General features: G+C 38.9%; 2 protein-coding genes across 2 annotated transcripts in view; one reads left to right on the top strand and one right to left on the bottom strand.

Moving 5' to 3' along the window:
• Positions 1 to 17,595, top strand: part of DIP2 (disco-interacting protein 2) — a 97,697-nt gene that overhangs the window by 50,694 nt on the left and 29,408 nt on the right.
• On the bottom strand, positions 10,326 to 12,785 carry LOC141437060 (uncharacterized). The gene is made up of 2 exons (XM_074100267.1): positions 12,177 to 12,785; positions 10,326 to 10,840 (listed from the first exon to the last, which is right to left on the bottom strand). Exons 1-2 carry the CDS (start codon positions 12,707 to 12,709, stop codon positions 10,600 to 10,602), a joined length of 774 nt encoding a protein of 257 aa, XP_073956368.1. The 5' UTR covers positions 12,710 to 12,785; the 3' UTR covers positions 10,326 to 10,599.

Below are 17,595 nucleotides of genomic sequence, written 5' to 3'. Positions count from 1 at the left end.
TTATATAGACGCACATTATGTAGTAACACTTATGAAGCGATTGTATTTCAAAGGTATGTGAACTTACTCATAAACGGCTGAACCAATCCTGTCCTGTGATACCGCGTTAGTTTTGTTTAAATTTCTCAAAGAGGAAAGTCCATTTTGTAATAAAAAGCTACCTATTAAATATTAACGGTTCTGTTAGACGTAGAGAGAATTTCACAAAAGCAAACATCGAAAGTGTGACACAACTCACGCCTTATAAGAATGTTAATGCATACAAAACACCAGAACTAATATAAACAATGAATAAAACAATACGAATGCGCTAAACGCATAATTGTTTATTCTATCGAGTCCAATTTGTGTATGTCTGTGTGACGAACCGATGACAAACGAACACATTACATACATGCATTATTGATAACTTACTGACCTGGTTCTACTTGCAATGGCAGACCGAGCACCGCGCGCGGGCTGATTGGTCTGACATTAATAACCGCTTATTATATCATCAAGGAAAGGTAAAAGGATTACGGAAATGAGACGCGTTTTGTACAGTCAATTGTCTAGTGTCTTACTCGAGTTCTACCGGGTTAGCTGTTACTTTGGGCGGACTTGAAAAGTTTGTGACGTCAGTGATGTAATGACAAGTGCGAAGGTTGGTGTAAATTTTAGCTATACTCGAATCCAGAATTAAGCGAACCAACTTGACAGTTCATTGCACACAAATGTCGCCACAGTTACACCAGTGCTGTTATATCGATGTTAAAAAAAACTCAATACGAAATAATAATAAAAGAAATCTTTTATTTGAAAGCTTTCGAAAAAAATATTGAACGTCAGGAAGGACGCTACCCGCCATTTTGTTTTATTTCATATATGTCATTCGAATTAACTGCCATCGGCTTGCGTGGAACTATCGTTACGTTATTTGTTGTTATCCTTTTTGTCGTTTTCCGGCCTAAAACTATGTAAATAAAGTACAAAAGTGACAAACATTTTCATTCCGCGTCTACACAAGGTTATATCGACAAATTTGCATCGACTCCTATGCCTATTTTTTTTGGCTGTGTCTGGTAACATTTTCAGCTGTCAATCTAGTTCGCCTAATTTTGGACTCGAGTATAACTGTGGCTGCTTCTATTACCCCTCGTCGTCGGTTGGTAGACTATAGCGGCTATTAACGGTGTCGAATAATTTATTTGGGTCAATCAACTTTTGCTTATTTGTTATTCGGTCCCGTTGTCCAAGAGACAAAAGTGACGAAGTTTCAAAATTGTTATAGGTAATAAGTTTGTGCTACTAATGTGCTTAGGTGATAGTCCATAATATGGACTTGTAAATACAATAATAACCTAAGCAACAAAATGTTGGAAAACCCCCGATTTTGTCACTTCAAAGTTCAATATCTCAAAAACGGCTGAACCGATTTTGATGAAACATGTCTAAAAACTATTGCTAGAAACCCTGATTTCAAATAAAAAAAACCGCATTCAAGTATGTCCACCCGTTTAAAAGCTACGGTGCCACAGACAAACACACAGACAGACACACATAGCGGTCAAACTTATAACACCCTTCTTTCTGCGTGTGGGGTTAAAAATGTACGCTCGATGAATCTAACCACAGAAAACTGAAAACTCATGGTTTTAAAGTTGTCCAGGGGACGTAACCATGGCAACGATGTACAAAAAAAGATTTGATCGACCTTAATATGTACCTACAGTCACCAGCATTAATATCTGCCACAGCGGAGCGTGCAAAAATATCTGACACATCCTTCCGGCCCTAGAAATAGACTCGTATCAGATATTTATGCACGCTTGTTGTGTCAGATATTATATATTTGAGATAAAGCCAGTTAACAGCCGCTTATAATGAAGGCGAGAGCTTAATACGGTATTTGACTATTTTGTACTTCTATGTTTTATAAATTAAAACTACACAATGCCTGTTATCGAATAGAAAAACATTTTTTAAGCTACCCTTTGTAAATAACAAAGTTATACAGGTTTGAAATTCAAGATTAGACAGAGAAAGACATACTGGCATGTGACGTCACACGCCTACCGCCATACTTGCTGCATAGAGAAAAGCCTTTGAGAAAGAGACGGGTATATAGATTTTTCAAAAAAAAAACACTATAAATCCAATTTTCAACCGATTTAAATTTTCTCTTCGCTTAACACTATCAGTATATCTATATTTTCATAATAATATTAAGATATGGCAAGATCAGGAGTTGTCAAATACCGTATTAAAGGCTCTCGTTCGCGTTTCACACTCGGTGTTAGGGTGCGGATGTTCACTTCCGCCGCAGCCTACTATGACGTATGGACACATCGAGGTTGATACGTGAGGGCACTGCTCAAGCTTAGCACAATGAGGGCTATCGCGTATGGATTCGCCACTAGAGGCGCTAGTGTAGCGTGAGGTTTCCGAAATGTCAAATCTCATAGTTTGTGGGTGATTTACGCGGGTTTATTTAGGTATAATTAGAATAATTTTGTGAATATTTTGCAATATCTGAAATTAATTATGGCAAATATGCGTTCCGGGGCAATGAATGTCTGTGTTTTGAGACAGTTTTGTCTTTCGGAAACCTTTGTCCTCCCTTTTTTCCGAACAAAACGGGGACCAACACTGTGGCATGCTCGATATTTTTATGGTACGGTTTTATGGTGTAGTAAATATGATTTTAATCTAAACTTTGTTTTCACACCCGTTAAAACAGACTTTGAAAGCCATACTAAAAACCTCACGCAACAGTGCGCCATCTAGTGAGACAAAAACGATAGCCCTCATTGCGTGTTAGCGCCAGGTGTATAGGTACACTACACCGTGTTATTTCTGATATCCGTTAACTTTAAAAGTTAATTTCTTTAAAGCCGAGTTTAGACTTGCAAGAGAAACCGTGCAAGTTGCATTACATTGCGCGGCCGTAAAGCCAACGAGTTTGTAGTGGTCAATCGAGCGCTGCAATGGAATGCAACTTGCACGATTTTAATTGCAAGTCTAAACTCGGCTTAAGACACTGTTTAAAAGATAATCAAGAGTTAAGATAATTAATTATTAGCAGTGAAACAGCGTAAAGGTCCTTAACCTCGTAAGTACCCGTGTACTTCATAAAGTACAAATCAATTGTAAGAATAACTGCCGAATGTACTTGGTGCAGTACAATTTTTTCAGTGAAATATGAAACTTAAAGGCTATACCTACCCGTGTAAGGGAACAAAATATGCCAAATATTCAGACCAATATATATTAGATATAGTGTAAAAAAAAACTTATCCAATGTTTCAATAATATGTACCACCGAATCTTATTCCGACGTTATAAGGCCATAGTAACATATTTATAGCGGTTCGAATAAATACATATTTTTGTACTTTATTGTATCAATGTATCTCAATGATTTTAAATTGTGTTTGTTCTCTATTTCTGTGCAATAATGAATTTACATACAGTCAGCACCAGAAGTAGGTGAGCACTTGTGGCGCTGAAAATAATCTACAAACTCCCTGTATTACCCGGGCAGTAGAGTCGCGTTTAAATCATTTTGTGCACCGTAACCGCTGATCCACTTCTGCTGCCGACTGTTCATATCTATCTAATACCTTTAAACTAGCAATTCTTGTATATATATTGGGAATCACGTAAACGGCTCCAACGATTTAGCTGAAATTTGGCATGTAAGGGTTTTTCGGGGATGAAAAATCGATCTAGCTTGGTCTTATCTCTGGACAAACGCTTGGTACCGTGTTTTAGCCCGGGCTGAACTCGGTCGCCCAGGTACTATGATTAATTTTAGAAACTGTCTTAGCCTTGTAGCCTTTACAAGTTAACGAGTAATAGTCGATCAAACACTTCAAATACTTCTTTCCTCGCACGACGAAGATCTGGAATCAGCTTACAGCGGCAACATTCCCGGAGCGTTACAACTTAGGGATCTTTAAAAAACGAGCCTACCAATTCCTTAAAGGGTCGGCAACGCACCTGTGATTCCCCTCGTGTTGCGGGTGTCCATGGGCGACGGTGATCGCTCTCCATCAGGTGACCCGTCTGCTCGTTTGCCCCCTCGTTTTATAAAAAAAAAAAAACTGAATGCTGTCCACATATCGTCCATGATTCTCAACGTCGTATAATATCTACCGGAATTACAACAAATCAACACTCTTATCATACTTAGCATAAAGATGATTCTACAGCAATTTAATGTGGCCAGATACGAGGTTGGGAAAAGTAAGAGGTCGATAGTCGATATTAGTATGGCACTTTACGCTGTACGTGGCTCGAGACGAACTTGGCCAGATTTGGAAATCTGTCTGTCTATGTCAGTAATCATTCTAAAATGACCCCACACAGCGTACATTTTGCTTGGGAGCAGGGCTCTGTTAACACCGGTTATTCATAGATACCTACAAATTTGTACGATACTCTCGGTGCGCGAGTCCGACTCGCACTGAACCGGTTTTTTATTATTCGTTACAACCTGAAATTTTCCTGTACCAATCTACCTATTTAAGTTTAATTTTTTCCTTCTTTTGCAGCTTTCCTACCTGCCTTCTACATGCCAATCCTGTCCTATACGTGACCCTAGGATAGACCACCCGAGTTCCTAAGCCCTAAGTGTAACTATACCTATTTCAATAAACTCGTAAAATACGTTAACCGCTGTTTCAATCATTTTCATTTTTTTTTCAGGAATGTGCGCCTTTGGTTGAAGTAGACATTGTGTGATCAAAAACTCCCTTAACACCTTGATGGACAATGGACACTACTTTCAATTAAACGTTAAGCCTTATATTTGGACGTCTATAGCCGTACTGTCCATCAATGTGTTAAGGGCTAGTTCAGACGGACTGCGTTCCAACTGCAGTGTAACTGCCGACTGCTCATACGTTTGTCATTGCAGTCGGCACAACTGCACGCTGGCTGCGATAAAAATGTGTGAGCAGTCAGCCGTTGCGGTTAGGTTGCGGTTGGAATGTGTACTGGCCCTAATAAGGGCTCTTACACATAAACACGATACAATATCGCATCTTGCTACGACTCCACGATACGATGTTGTGTCGTCCAAGTCTACGAGGGATTTCACTTTGATTTTGACGACTCGAGCTGCTTCCTAAAGGACAAGCGCCGTAGTCGTGTCCATATAATAATATTCAATACAGAAAAAAAAAATACTTAAACGTCTGAACGACTCGAGCTGCTTCTTAAAGGACTAGCGCCGTAGTCGTGTTCATTTAATAATATTCAATACAGAAAGAAAGAATAAAATACTTGAACGTCTGAACGACTCGAGCTGCTTCTTAAAGGACAAGCGCCGTAGTCGTGTTCATATAATAATATTCAATACAGAAAGAAAGAATAAAATACTTAAACGTCTGAACGACTCGAGCTGCTTCTTAAAGGACTAGCGCCGTAGTCGTGTTCATATAATAATATTCAATACAGAAAGAAATAATAAAATACTTAAACGTCTGAACGACTCGAGCTGCTTCTTAAAGGACTAGCGGCGTAGTCGTGTTCATTTAATAATATTCAATACAGAAAGAAAGAATAAAATACTTGAACGTCTGAACGACTCGTGCTGCTTCCTAAAGGACTAGCGCCGTAGTCATGCTCATATAATAATATTCAATACAGAAAGAAATAACAAAATTCAATGAAATTCGTCACATTAAGAAAAATACACAACAGAGAAAACACAGCTCAAGCTCTTAGTCTACATTTAAAATGCAATGGGCAGGCATGTTCAAATTGTTTTTATACTCAGCGGCCCAAAATTTGGTCCACTCTACATACAAAATTACTTAAATTACCTATTACTGCATACATTTGAGGGCAAGATTTTTTGCCGTTCAGTATATAACTCAGACTTGTGCACACAAAGTAACGTTTTTTATCAATGAGGGCTATCGCGTATGAATTCGCCGCTAGAGGCGCTAGTGTAGCGTGAGGTCTCCGAAATGTCAAATCTCATAGTTTTTGGGTGCGCTACGCGGGTTTATTTATAATTAGAATAATTTTGTGGATATTTTGCAATATCTGAAATTAATTATGGCAAACATGCGTTCCGGGGCAATGAATGTCTGTGTTTTGAGACAGTTTTGTCTTTCGGAAACCTTTGTCCTCCCTTTTTTCCGAACAAAACGGGGACTATGCAACACTGTGGCATGCTCGATATTTTTATGGTACGATTTTAAGGTGTATTAAATATGATTTTGATCTAAACTTTGTTTTCACGCCCGTAATAACAGACTTTGAAAGCCATACTTAAAAACCTCACGCAACAGTGCGCCATCTAGTGAGACAAAAAACGATAGCCCTCATTGAATTAAAACCGTTAAAAACTACTTAGTTAACTAGACTCGCAACAGTTGCGAGACGTTAAAAAAAGAGTCGAGTTTTCTTAAAAGGCCTTGAAAGATTGAGTCTCTTTCAACACTATTTACAGTGTATGAAATTGTCATCTCTAGGTTAACCAATTAAAGTTTTTAACCCTTGAACCACGGAATCGAGATATATATGTATATAATTACTAATTATACATAGATGAAGACGCGCGCAGACTTTAGTAGGTGTAAAAATGTATTTTTAGCGTCTTGAAATAAAACCAATATTTTTAAGTGACTAAACGTTGGTGAGTCAGTTTGTTTACGTGTCGTAGTGAAGATTGTATTCTACGAATTATTGCATGAAGATTGTACCAGCTGGCTGTTTTATTTTGTGTTTCAATATTTATAAACCACTAGCTGTTGCCCGCGACTCCGTCCGCGTAGAAGTATGAAAAATAAATTACTTCCTATTCTCAGATACACACGTACACACACACACACACACACACACACACACACACACACACACAAACATCACGCCTGTATTCCCAAATGGGGTAGGCAGAGCACACGAAACGTTACCGCTTCGGAGCCACTTTTAGCAATTTTAGGTTTTAAGTTTGACAAAAACGGACGGATTCTCAGACCTACCGAATATACACAAAAAATCGTAAATTCGGTCAAGCCGTTTCGAAGGAGTTTGATCACAAACATTTTTGACCTGATAATTTTATATATTACTAGCTGTTGCCCGCGGCTTCGCCCCCGTTGTAATTTTTCCAAATTTTCTGTCATAAAAACCTTCTCCTGACAATAACAAACACGACGAAAAAAGAATTAGCGAAATTGGTCCAGCTATTCCCGAGTTTAGCTTAGCAACACACTTTACGATTAATTTTTATTTATATATACAATATACAATAATATATATATATATATATATATATTCGAATCGTGGCTTCCTTTGCTCTAGCTTTAGTTAGGCATTAATTGCAAAATAAACACTAAATGACACTCGGTAAAAGCAGTGCCCTACGTCTATGCTACACGGAGGTAAAGCATCTCTCATATATGCCCGAATTAAATTAAATAGATTCTGCGGCTCGTCGACTATCCGATTAAATACTAGGTTCGTTGACTAGCTCATTGTTGGCAAGGCGTTGAAAATAGCTTCTACACTCAAAACACGTTCCGCTGAATGCTCAAACCCATTTGTTTTGAGTTTAAACACGTCTAAATTCAAAATGTAATTTGTTATTTTGGCAAACTATTTTACATACGCCTTACCTTACACTTTCTATTGGTTCATGAAAAGCACATTCCTCTCACGTCTCTGGTGGAAAGGCAGCCTTATCCTCGTTCTATTTTCGAATTATCCAGTGTCCCTGTTAATTGGTAATGATTTTCATTTAGCGCGCACACGAGGCGCACGTGACCTCTTCAATTGCAAGCAAGTGCCCCGAATGGTTAAATATAGCGGCCGAGCGATGTTCCCCGTTATATCCTACTACAATAATATTATAAACGCGAGTGTTGCCACCTTGGTGACTTTGTCGCTAGGTTTGGTGTCTTTTTGGGCACGTATATACGTTATTTTCTAAAGCCGAGTTTAGAAAAACCGTGCAAGTTGCATTACATTGCGGCGTTCGATTGATCACGCGGAGCTCCGTCAACACTGTGTCTGTGTCGATTCTGATTGAAAAAAAAAAAACACTACTGTGAAAGTAAGCTTCAATAAAAAACCAGAAGTCGATCCCTGATCCTAGTTTCGTGCAAGAACTAAAGGTGTTCGTTCGTAACTGGTTTTGTATAAGAACAAAATAGTCTTCTTTCGCAACCGGTTTCGAAAAAGGCCGAAAAAGTTTTCTTCCGCAACTAACTGGTTACGAAACTCCGGTTACGTACGCGGCCGAAGGGATTTTTTCTGAGTGATCTTTATGAACATTGCTTCAAGTGTCAATATTGACATATTGATTTGAGATTCGAGATTTTTTCCCGACATGCATTGCAGCGGGATCCATTTAAAATGTCTAAATCTTAACCGCTAAGTCTAGAGACTTACAATTTTGCACGGGTGTTCGTCCCGGAATTTCAATTCTACTGTCATATTTAATTGTTAAGGCTGCGTTATCACCATAGATGTGCGAATAGAAACTGTTGATTTACCTATATCCTCGCTCCGCTGAACTGTTTCCAATAGAGCTGTGCGGAGGTGAATGACGCGTTTCTATTGATTTATTAAACCTCGACGCTAAAAGAGGGTTGTTATAAGTTTGACCCCTATGTGTGTGTGTCTGTCTGTTTGTATGTCTGTGGCACCGTAGCTCTAAAACGGCTGGACCGATTTGAATGCTGTTTTTTTATTTGAAATCAGTTCGGTTCAACCGTTTTTGAGATATTGAACTTTGAAGAGACAAAGTCAGGGGTTTTCTAACTTTTTCTTGGTTAGGTTATGAATGATAACTCCTCACAACATGTCCTCGCACATCTCTGGTGGAAACGCAACCTTAACGGAGCCAAACATACAGACAAACAAACACGAACGTTTCAAGTTAAATAAAAGATTTTAATAAGAACATTGTGTCGTTACATGCTGCTATAGTTGCTTTAAACGTAAAGCAAGTCAGTTCGATAAAGACTCCATAGTGACAGTTATTTATTGATTAATAATTAAAAGCGACTATTACATAGAATTGATAGAATACTAGCTTAGGGGACTGTCGCTGACATCGATCAACGTTTCCATTGACGATAAATACGAGTAATAGACAGAAACCGTCGACCCCTCAAGACAAATAGCTCTAAGGATTTACTATCATTCAATCTACGACATTCAGTAGAGATATCATCATCCCAGCCTATATAGGTACGTCCCAATGCTGGGCACAGGCCTCCTTTCAGAACAAGAGGGCTTGGGTCATAGTTCCCACGCGGGCCCAGTGCGGATTGGGAACTTCACACACACACCATTTGTGCAGGTTTCCTCACGATGTTTTCCTTCACCGCAAAGCTCGTGGTAAATTTCAAATGTAATTCCGCACATGAATTTCGAAAAAGTCAGAGGTGCGAGCCGGGGTTTGAACCCACGACCCTCTCCTTGAGAGGCGATAGGTCAAACCACTAGGCCACCACGGCTTTTTAGTAGAGATATAGATTAACCCTTTTCCAGGCATGGTGCTAAATCTAAAATTCGACCTAGCTACAAAAAAAGACGTTAAAAATAGAATTCCTTTTTTAATGTAACACTCGCAGGTAAACAATATAAAACTATGATTCACTAGCGTATCTAAATTAGGTAGGCCTGGAAAGCACTAAAAACTAATTATTATCTTCTAAAATGAAAAATCAACTTAAAAATTGAAACAATGATGTAACATTAATAGTCCTCGTACGTTTTTTTCTTACATACAGATATTATGTATACAATATCTGAAATTACTGTAATTCTGATAGATACAATGAAACTATACATGTACCTACTATGTAGATATGAGGAGTCTCTTCAGAGTACCATATATGACACAAACAGCTCATTATAACAAGTCCGCCAACCAAGTGTACCGTATTTGGTACACTATGATGTGCTTCAACAAGTTTGATGTTATATCATATTACATTAGGTAGGTACACTAAAGCGGTTATATAGGTACATCCATGAATCAAATCAATCAAATTCTAATCATACAAATGTTTCGGGACTAAAGGCCTTAATGTCTAACTCTAACGCACTTGGAATCGCAATCTTTTTCACTCTTCTGTCAAATGGTTTAAGATGAAGGTAGAAAGAGACTATGAATGCGGTCACGAGCGCCCGAGCGTTAAGGTGCTGATAAGGGTCTCCCCACATCTGTCGACGAGGAATCTTAACCAGACCAAAAAACGCCTTATGTCCTCGCAATAAGGGCGAAATAGACGTCTTCCCGTCGGTAAACGTCGTTCGTCTTTTTTGCTCATAATCAACAAAAAATCACGTTTGTTGTATGGGAGCCCCCCAAAATATTTATTTTATTCTGTTTTTAGTATTTGATGTTATAAGCGGCAACAGTAATACATAATCTGTGAAAATTTCAAGTGTCTAACTATTACGACTCAAGAGATAGAGCCCTGTGACAGACGGACGGAAAGACATACAGCGAAGTCTTAGTAATAGGGTTCCGTTGGCACCCTTTGGGCACGGAACCCTAAAAACGGCGAATGCTCAATGTTCTGTTACAACTGAATTCTCAAGTTAATCAGGACTTTTAGATAATATGGCCCCAGGTGTCGACGTCTCTTATTTTTTCTCCTTAGCATCTTTCGGTTCCATAATCTCGACGCAAGCTGCCAAGTCGACTTTGTGCAGCTTCATCAGGTGTCGCTTGAGGCTCGACCGTGTCATGAAAGCCTTGTGGCAATGCAAGCACCTGGCGTTGACTTCTGTGTGCTTGTAGAGTACGTGGCTTTGGAGAGCAGCCACGGAGTTGAAGGTGCGGCCACAGCCGCAGACAGTGGCTCCGGGGGGGTGTGCCGTGGACCTGTGAAAGAAATCTTTAACTATTTAACCGCCACTGTCTGAATTATAATATAACACACATTTGATTTTCCAGCTCATTTCGCCGCAGTCGTATTTAAGACAAAATGTCCGAGTACTGCCTTTTCGCAACGTAACGTTTGGCAACCTGTTTCATTTCGCAAACTCTAAAACTGTAAATATTTCAGGATTAGAACCCTTTAGGTTAGGTTAGGTTAGTTTTATAAAAATCCTGAAATATTTACAGTTTCAGAAATATTAAACAGTTGGGAAATGAAAAGTTGCGAAATGAAACAGGTTGCCAAACGTTATTCGCCGAAACATTAGTAAACCCAAAATGTCATACAGTTTCGGTGTAGGTGGCGACACGGGCACGTACAGTCAGCATCAAAAGTAGCGGATCACTTTTTTACTTTGTCGTTTTAATACATTGTCAAACTTGTATGGTGTTAAGTACGTTGCTGTAAAACGACAAAGTACAAAAGTGTGCAGCTACTTTTCATGCTGACCGTACGAATGAAAACGTATTGGTGGTTAAAAGGTTAAGGGCCTACGCTAGCTGACGCGGTTTGCACGGAGCGGGTGGCCGCCTGTTGAACAATAGTGTGAGCAGCGCTAACTGCGCGCGTCGCGTGCATAGGATTGTACCTGCGCCCGCGTCCGCGCAGGCTGCGCCCGCGACACCCGCGCCAGCTAGCGTTGGCCATAAAGAATAGGTACACTCCTGTTCTTTGGGCTGTTTAGCAAATGAGAGCGGAGTCCTGCCTTTATTAATAGTTAATAATCTCTGTCTAATTATATAAAAATGAATCTCTATTTTCCTTGGATAATAACTTGGGATTGGAAACGGTTTTCCGATTCCATCAGTCTTTTTATTAAAACTTCTAATTTTTTTAAGTAGCCCGTATAGTGTCCCACTGCTGGGCAAAAGCCTCCCCGCTTGACCTCCACAACTCTCGTTCTGACGCAATGTCAGGCCAGTCCTTTGCGTACGTGTCCAAACTTCTATTAGGGTATAAAAAAAAGTTGAACAATAAATAGAAAAAAAAAAGTCTTAACGACTATTATTTTATTTTTTTCAATTTACTGTTCAACTTTCATTCATTCGTGTCTAATGTAACATTATCATTCATTCGTGTCTAATGTAACATTAAAGAGTTAAAAAAATTATAGCCACTAAGTAGGATTAGAGACATGAAATCTGTCGCAGTTTTTTTATATGAAACGTTAGTAAAATTCACGACGTAATTTTTGGGAATTTTTTTGCTAAAACCCGGATTGTCAATTAAAATGCGTGCGAAGCCGCAGTTATATGCTAGTCAGTAGTGAATGAAACAAACCTATGATTAGAAAGGTGCTTATCGCTAATAAACGCTCGCCGGCACAGCTCGCACCAATGCGTTTTTTTCGGAGGATGCTTATATTTAATATGGTTGCGAAGCGACACTGCCGATGCGTACGTCACTCCGCAAAACTGGCATGGCATTTCCATCCTCTTACACTCTTCACCATGTACCAGCAACGCTTGGGAAGTTTCGAACGTTCTGTAGCACACTGTGCATCGGTGCCTACGGTGCATGTATCGCGCATGTTGCTCCAAGCTAAGCTTCGATGGATACGTCTTGTCACAACAGTCGCACCTGCACTCGTCGTTTGAGTGCTTCAGTTGTATATGTTTCTGTAGGGTGCTAGGTGTCTTGTAGATTTTACCGCAGTGATCGCACGTCGAAATGTCTGGGTCGGTGCCTGTATCGTTGTCTTCTGTGTCGCTGCCCATTATGTCGTGAAGCACTGCGGTCGATGTTCGTAAATGTTCGTCTATCACATCGACATCTAAATGCTCAACAACAACATCGATCTCCGCTTCCACCATACTCGAGCGATTTCTAATAAAGAACTGAAAAAAAATATTTTTTTCCGTAACGCACTGACGATGACAGCGTGAACTTTGAAAACGTCAAACGTGGTTGGTATGAAAAAAAGAAGAGCGAAAAAAAGGTTTTTTTATGTTGCCTGCTACGAATAAATTTGCGATGCGATTTTGTGCTTGGTTGTGATGGGGATTTTCTTTTGTTCGCTAGGCTTTTAAAACGTGTGTCGGTACTGCACCAATATAATATCAAAAATCATAACATTTTTAATATATTGTATAAAATATATTATCATATTTACCAGTCAATGGCAGTGTCGTGTAGACTAACTAAAGAATTCACTTACATGCGAAGAATATCAATTTCTGTTAATTAAAGCTGAAATCTGTTATAATACGGACTAAACATGCTTACCTTAGTCATAACTACCACTTCACCGTTCACCCAATAAGTGTTTAGCTAATAATCAATCAGATATCCGAACATTTAACCAGCAGATTATGCTGGTCCGCTATCTGTCAATTTATTTATATTTCAATCCCGCCAAAATACCAGAGATGGCGGTCGGGACTCTGTACTCTACGCTTGCTCGGCACCTGACTGCTGTTCAGTATTGCCGGTTATAAAAAAATACGAAGGTTTGAGATCAGTGAAAAAACGAAATAAAACCTCGTATCGTTGTATCGTTTCCTATTCGCGTAAAAAAAGCTTTGAAACTCGACCTTCAAATATAGAAATCATTTATTATTATTACACATGATATCTGTTATCAAATGAATTTAATTACGTTTTTTGTATGATGTATGAAGTGTGCCGTTTTTTCTTCCGAGACCTTGTGAGCGATGAATCATTCCGGCCGGTTGTATGAGTCAAAAGTTCAGACCTGCTCGAAAGCTGAGCTTAATCGTTTTACATAGCAAAGGGATAAATCATACAACCCGTGTTACGCCTTAAAGCTGGTTGCTTGCCCATACAAAGTTTCGCAACAAATTGAATAGTAAAGCAAAAAGCTACCATAGCACACACGAGGCCTTATTGCCTAATGCATTTGGAATCACATTCGTTTTCAGCACTTCTTTTACATACATAGTATGAGATGAGGGTAAAAGAGACAATAAATGCGATCGCGCGTGCCAGAGAGTTAGAATGGTCACCGGTCAAGTTTTTTTTTAAATTAGGGTGTGTCTCACTTTAGTCTCACTACGTCTGGTATCCTGGTATTTTATATGACATATGTGGTGATGTTTTTATTTATATTGTTTGAATAAATAGAGACGGTACAGATACCTGTCACATGTAATAAGGAACTTATCGAAGGGTGGTGAAAGAGGTCTCACATGACAAAAACAGAAAATACTTTATAGTAGCAGCTGTGTTCTCATTGACTTATTTAATCATCCTGATTTCGACATCTATTAGTACCTGAAATATTTACGCAATTGTTATTTCTAAAAGAACAAACTTAATAAACTTGGAGAGCCGTTAAAATGTGGTTACGGTAGCGTGCTGGGATACGTATAGCTTTACGTTTTTTTTTTCTTTTGACACTTCTCATTATAATCCTACTTGGGTATTATGTAACATGTTTGCAAACACGGTTATCGATTTGAAATCGAATTTAACCGATAACGGCGCTATTCCAAGCGTCACTTTCGCTTCCAAATTTGTATAATTCATTTGTGGCGTGTTAGTGTGCGTGTGGTTACGTGTACGTGTGGTTCTTTATTGGGCAGTGAGACCTCATGCGCTCCGCTCCCCGCCTGGAAGGACCAATCGGCGACTAACGCGCAACGAGAGTCGGTATCATTCTGGTGAGTCACTATAAAGAACCTTCCGTGGACACGGTGTTGTCATTGGTGCATTTTGTTATCTATGGTGCCAGGTCTTTTCTCTTCCATTGGTTGGGTCTTCTTTCTTTCTTATCATTTTTCATTGACGTTGTGTTCTAGCTTTATATGCCTGCTGTGTGCGTGAAAGAATAACGATTTCGTTTTTCTATAGGTTTTCTAATAGATCACAAATATTTTGGCAGGTTTTTTTGAGAGAGCATCCCTGTAGAGTTTTTCATCGGAGTTTGGAATTGTGTTTTTTTTTCATATACGGCGCCAACAACTACGGCCGAACAGTGAATCAAAAATTGCGATGAAAAACCTTTACAGGAATGTTCAGTCGAACTAACTCGGCGATCTGCAGGGCTACTACGAAATTCGAAAATCGAAGTTCGTGTCGTTCCGTCTCTCTGAAGCTTATACTATTTATTACGAGAGTGAGAGGGACGGTACGATACGAACTTCGATTTTCGAATTTCGGAATAGGCCCTCTGCTGTAATATTTCGAATGGATTTTTAATCACATGTATTAATTATGGTTTCTTGGTTGGGCATGCCAATTGCCAACAGGAAGTGTAAACTTCAATATTTAACCTGATTACTAGTAAATTTATTTTTATCGATCATTGCGTGAAGTCTCTCTCCAACCGGTACAACTAGTCCAACCCACAGCTTTCCATTTAGTTCCTACTTGTTGGGCTTATGCAAAAATTATTATCTTTCAATAACATACGTATTAACTAGCTACAGTGAAATGTATGTCGTAAAAATTTCACCACCTTGTATTTCAACACCTGTCTTTGGAAAAAAGTACATTGAATTCAAATTTATGACTCAATTTATACTGCGAGGGCAAAATCTGCAGTCAATTCTAATTTTCAAAACAGCGACATCTATCGGAATATAAACTCAACTATAGAATATTTGCTATGTCACAACCTAAAGCTGCGTTTTCACTTAGTGTTCTGTACCCTTAGTGTAAGTTTTCGGTTACAAAATACGTCTCGATCGCGTTCGCGCTAATATCCTAATTTATATGGAAACACGAACAGCGCCTCTAGCGGAACGTTTGCGATGTTCGTGTTTCCATACAAATTGAGATTTTAACGCGAACGCGATCGAGACGTATTTTGGCGGGGCTACTAAAAAAATCGAAATTCGAAGTTCGTGTTGTTCCGTCCCTCTGACACTAGGTACCTACTATTTAATACGAGGAGTGAGAGGGGCGGTACGATACGAACTTCGTGAAACCCTAGCTTACTGCAACGAAACACAGTCATGCATTCCGAATGTAGGCAGGCGTGAACCCGTAGTTATCCGGGAACATTTGCTGAGTAAATAGTGCAAGTTGACCTGTTTACGTATTGCAATAGAGACTAATTACTAAATTGAGGTTCATTGTCGTTTCACTAACAAACGGTTAACCCAATCTCATTAAATACATCATTTGTCAAGCTATCAGTTTTCCGAAAAGTTATATTGCGTTAGTAAAGTGTTGCATATTTTCCGTCTACAATACCTACTAGATGGTACTAAAAGTAGATGGACTGCAGTTTGGGTAGGTATATATCTGTGACCTGTGTCTGTGACATTATCGTTTTCTTATTTACATATCTAATACCTTTAAACGAGCAATTCTTGTATATATATTTCGGGGATCTCGGAAACTGCTCCCACGATTTCGATGAAATTTGGTATGTTATGTAGGGGTTTACGGGGATGAAAAATCGATCTAGCTTGGTCTTATCTCTGGGAAAAAGCTAGGTACCGAGTTTTAGCCCGAGCAGAGTTCGGTCACCCAGATATTTATAGAATAAAGTGACTTCCATCCGTTTGTACTCTTGTTTTAAACTAAGCTATGGAATTAAATGCGGTGTACACCATCAGTTCGATAATTTTTCACGGAAGGAATGACACATACATTAAACAATGTGAGCCTTAAACAGTGTAGTTCCTTTTGTCGGAGGCATCGCATCGCAAAAGAAAATGTTTAAAAATTACTATTTATTGCCACGACAGCAGTATAAGTATTATTATCTTTTACACCACGTCACTTCTCCCTTTGTCTATGGTTTTAATTTTTTTTTTTTTTTTTTTTTTTATTTTTTTTTTCTCCGTCTGACTGGGGCAAAGGAACTGGCTCATGCATACATGTTTATTTAACGTTTGGGCTCCACAGAAAACCAGCGTTACTGCACATAATGTGCGGCAACACATGCTGAGTGGAGCCCCTTTTTGGTATCCTGCCGTGTCACCTAGTAACATAGTTTTAGTGCTGGTTCTAGTCTTAGTTTTAGGTGGTACTTTTTGGAGCCAAAATAAACTTTTCTTTCTTTCTTTCTTTCTAAACATAATGAAATGCAAGCAAGAGTGGGGTGCTTATTCTAGGAGCATCTTTGACTGTCGTAGAAAAAAGGACACCAGACTAAGAAGAATAATTAAATCAACTAAGTACTCCTAAGAAGGTGCACGGTTACCGTCTAGACATAATCTCTAACTCACCTCTAACTACACTATTGACCTCGCCGTTCGTTAGATCAGTGCCCTTAGTGTAAGTTTTCGGTTACAAAACACGTCTCGATCGCGTTCGCGTTTGTATGGAAACACGAACATCGCAAACGTTCCGCTAGAGGCGCTGTTCGTGTTTCCATATAAATTGAGATTTTAACGCGAACGCGATAGAGACGTATTTTTTAACCGAAAACTTACACTAAGGGTACAGGTTATCCGAAATTAGGGTTGCTATACGTCAGGATTTGTCCCGACATGTCAGGATATTTCACCCTTTGCCAGGATTGTGGTCAGACTTGGCAAGCGTCAGGATTTTAGAAATGACCTCAATATATTAAAAAAAAAACTTATGTGTTTTCATGGATGATAAATTTATTACTAAGTTTATACAGTTTTAATGAACGAAATAATAAATGTGGTAGGTAAGTAAGAAATCAACAAAACCAATAATTTTATTTCTTTTAAAACAATTTAAAATAGGATAGGTAAATAACTAAAAACTCTAGTTATATATAACCTACTTTTGTTATTTGATTTTAATTATTAAT

Source organism: Choristoneura fumiferana, chromosome Z (assembly GCF_025370935.1).
Source record: "Choristoneura fumiferana chromosome Z, NRCan_CFum_1, whole genome shotgun sequence".
In the NCBI taxonomy this organism is placed as follows: domain Eukaryota; kingdom Metazoa; phylum Arthropoda; class Insecta; order Lepidoptera; family Tortricidae; genus Choristoneura; species Choristoneura fumiferana.
The sequence above is the reverse complement of the archived record's forward strand: the minus strand, read 5'-3'. Positions and strand labels throughout refer to the sequence as shown.

Coding starts and splice junctions, on each gene's coding strand:
- LOC141437060 (XM_074100267.1), bottom strand. CDS start 12,709: ATGGTGGAAGCGGAGATCGATGTTGTTGTTGAGCATTTAGATGTCGAT. Junction 10,841..12,176: donor AAGCACCTTTCTAATCATAG/GTTTGTTTCATT, acceptor TTTCTTTCACAG/GTCCACGGCACACCCCCCCG.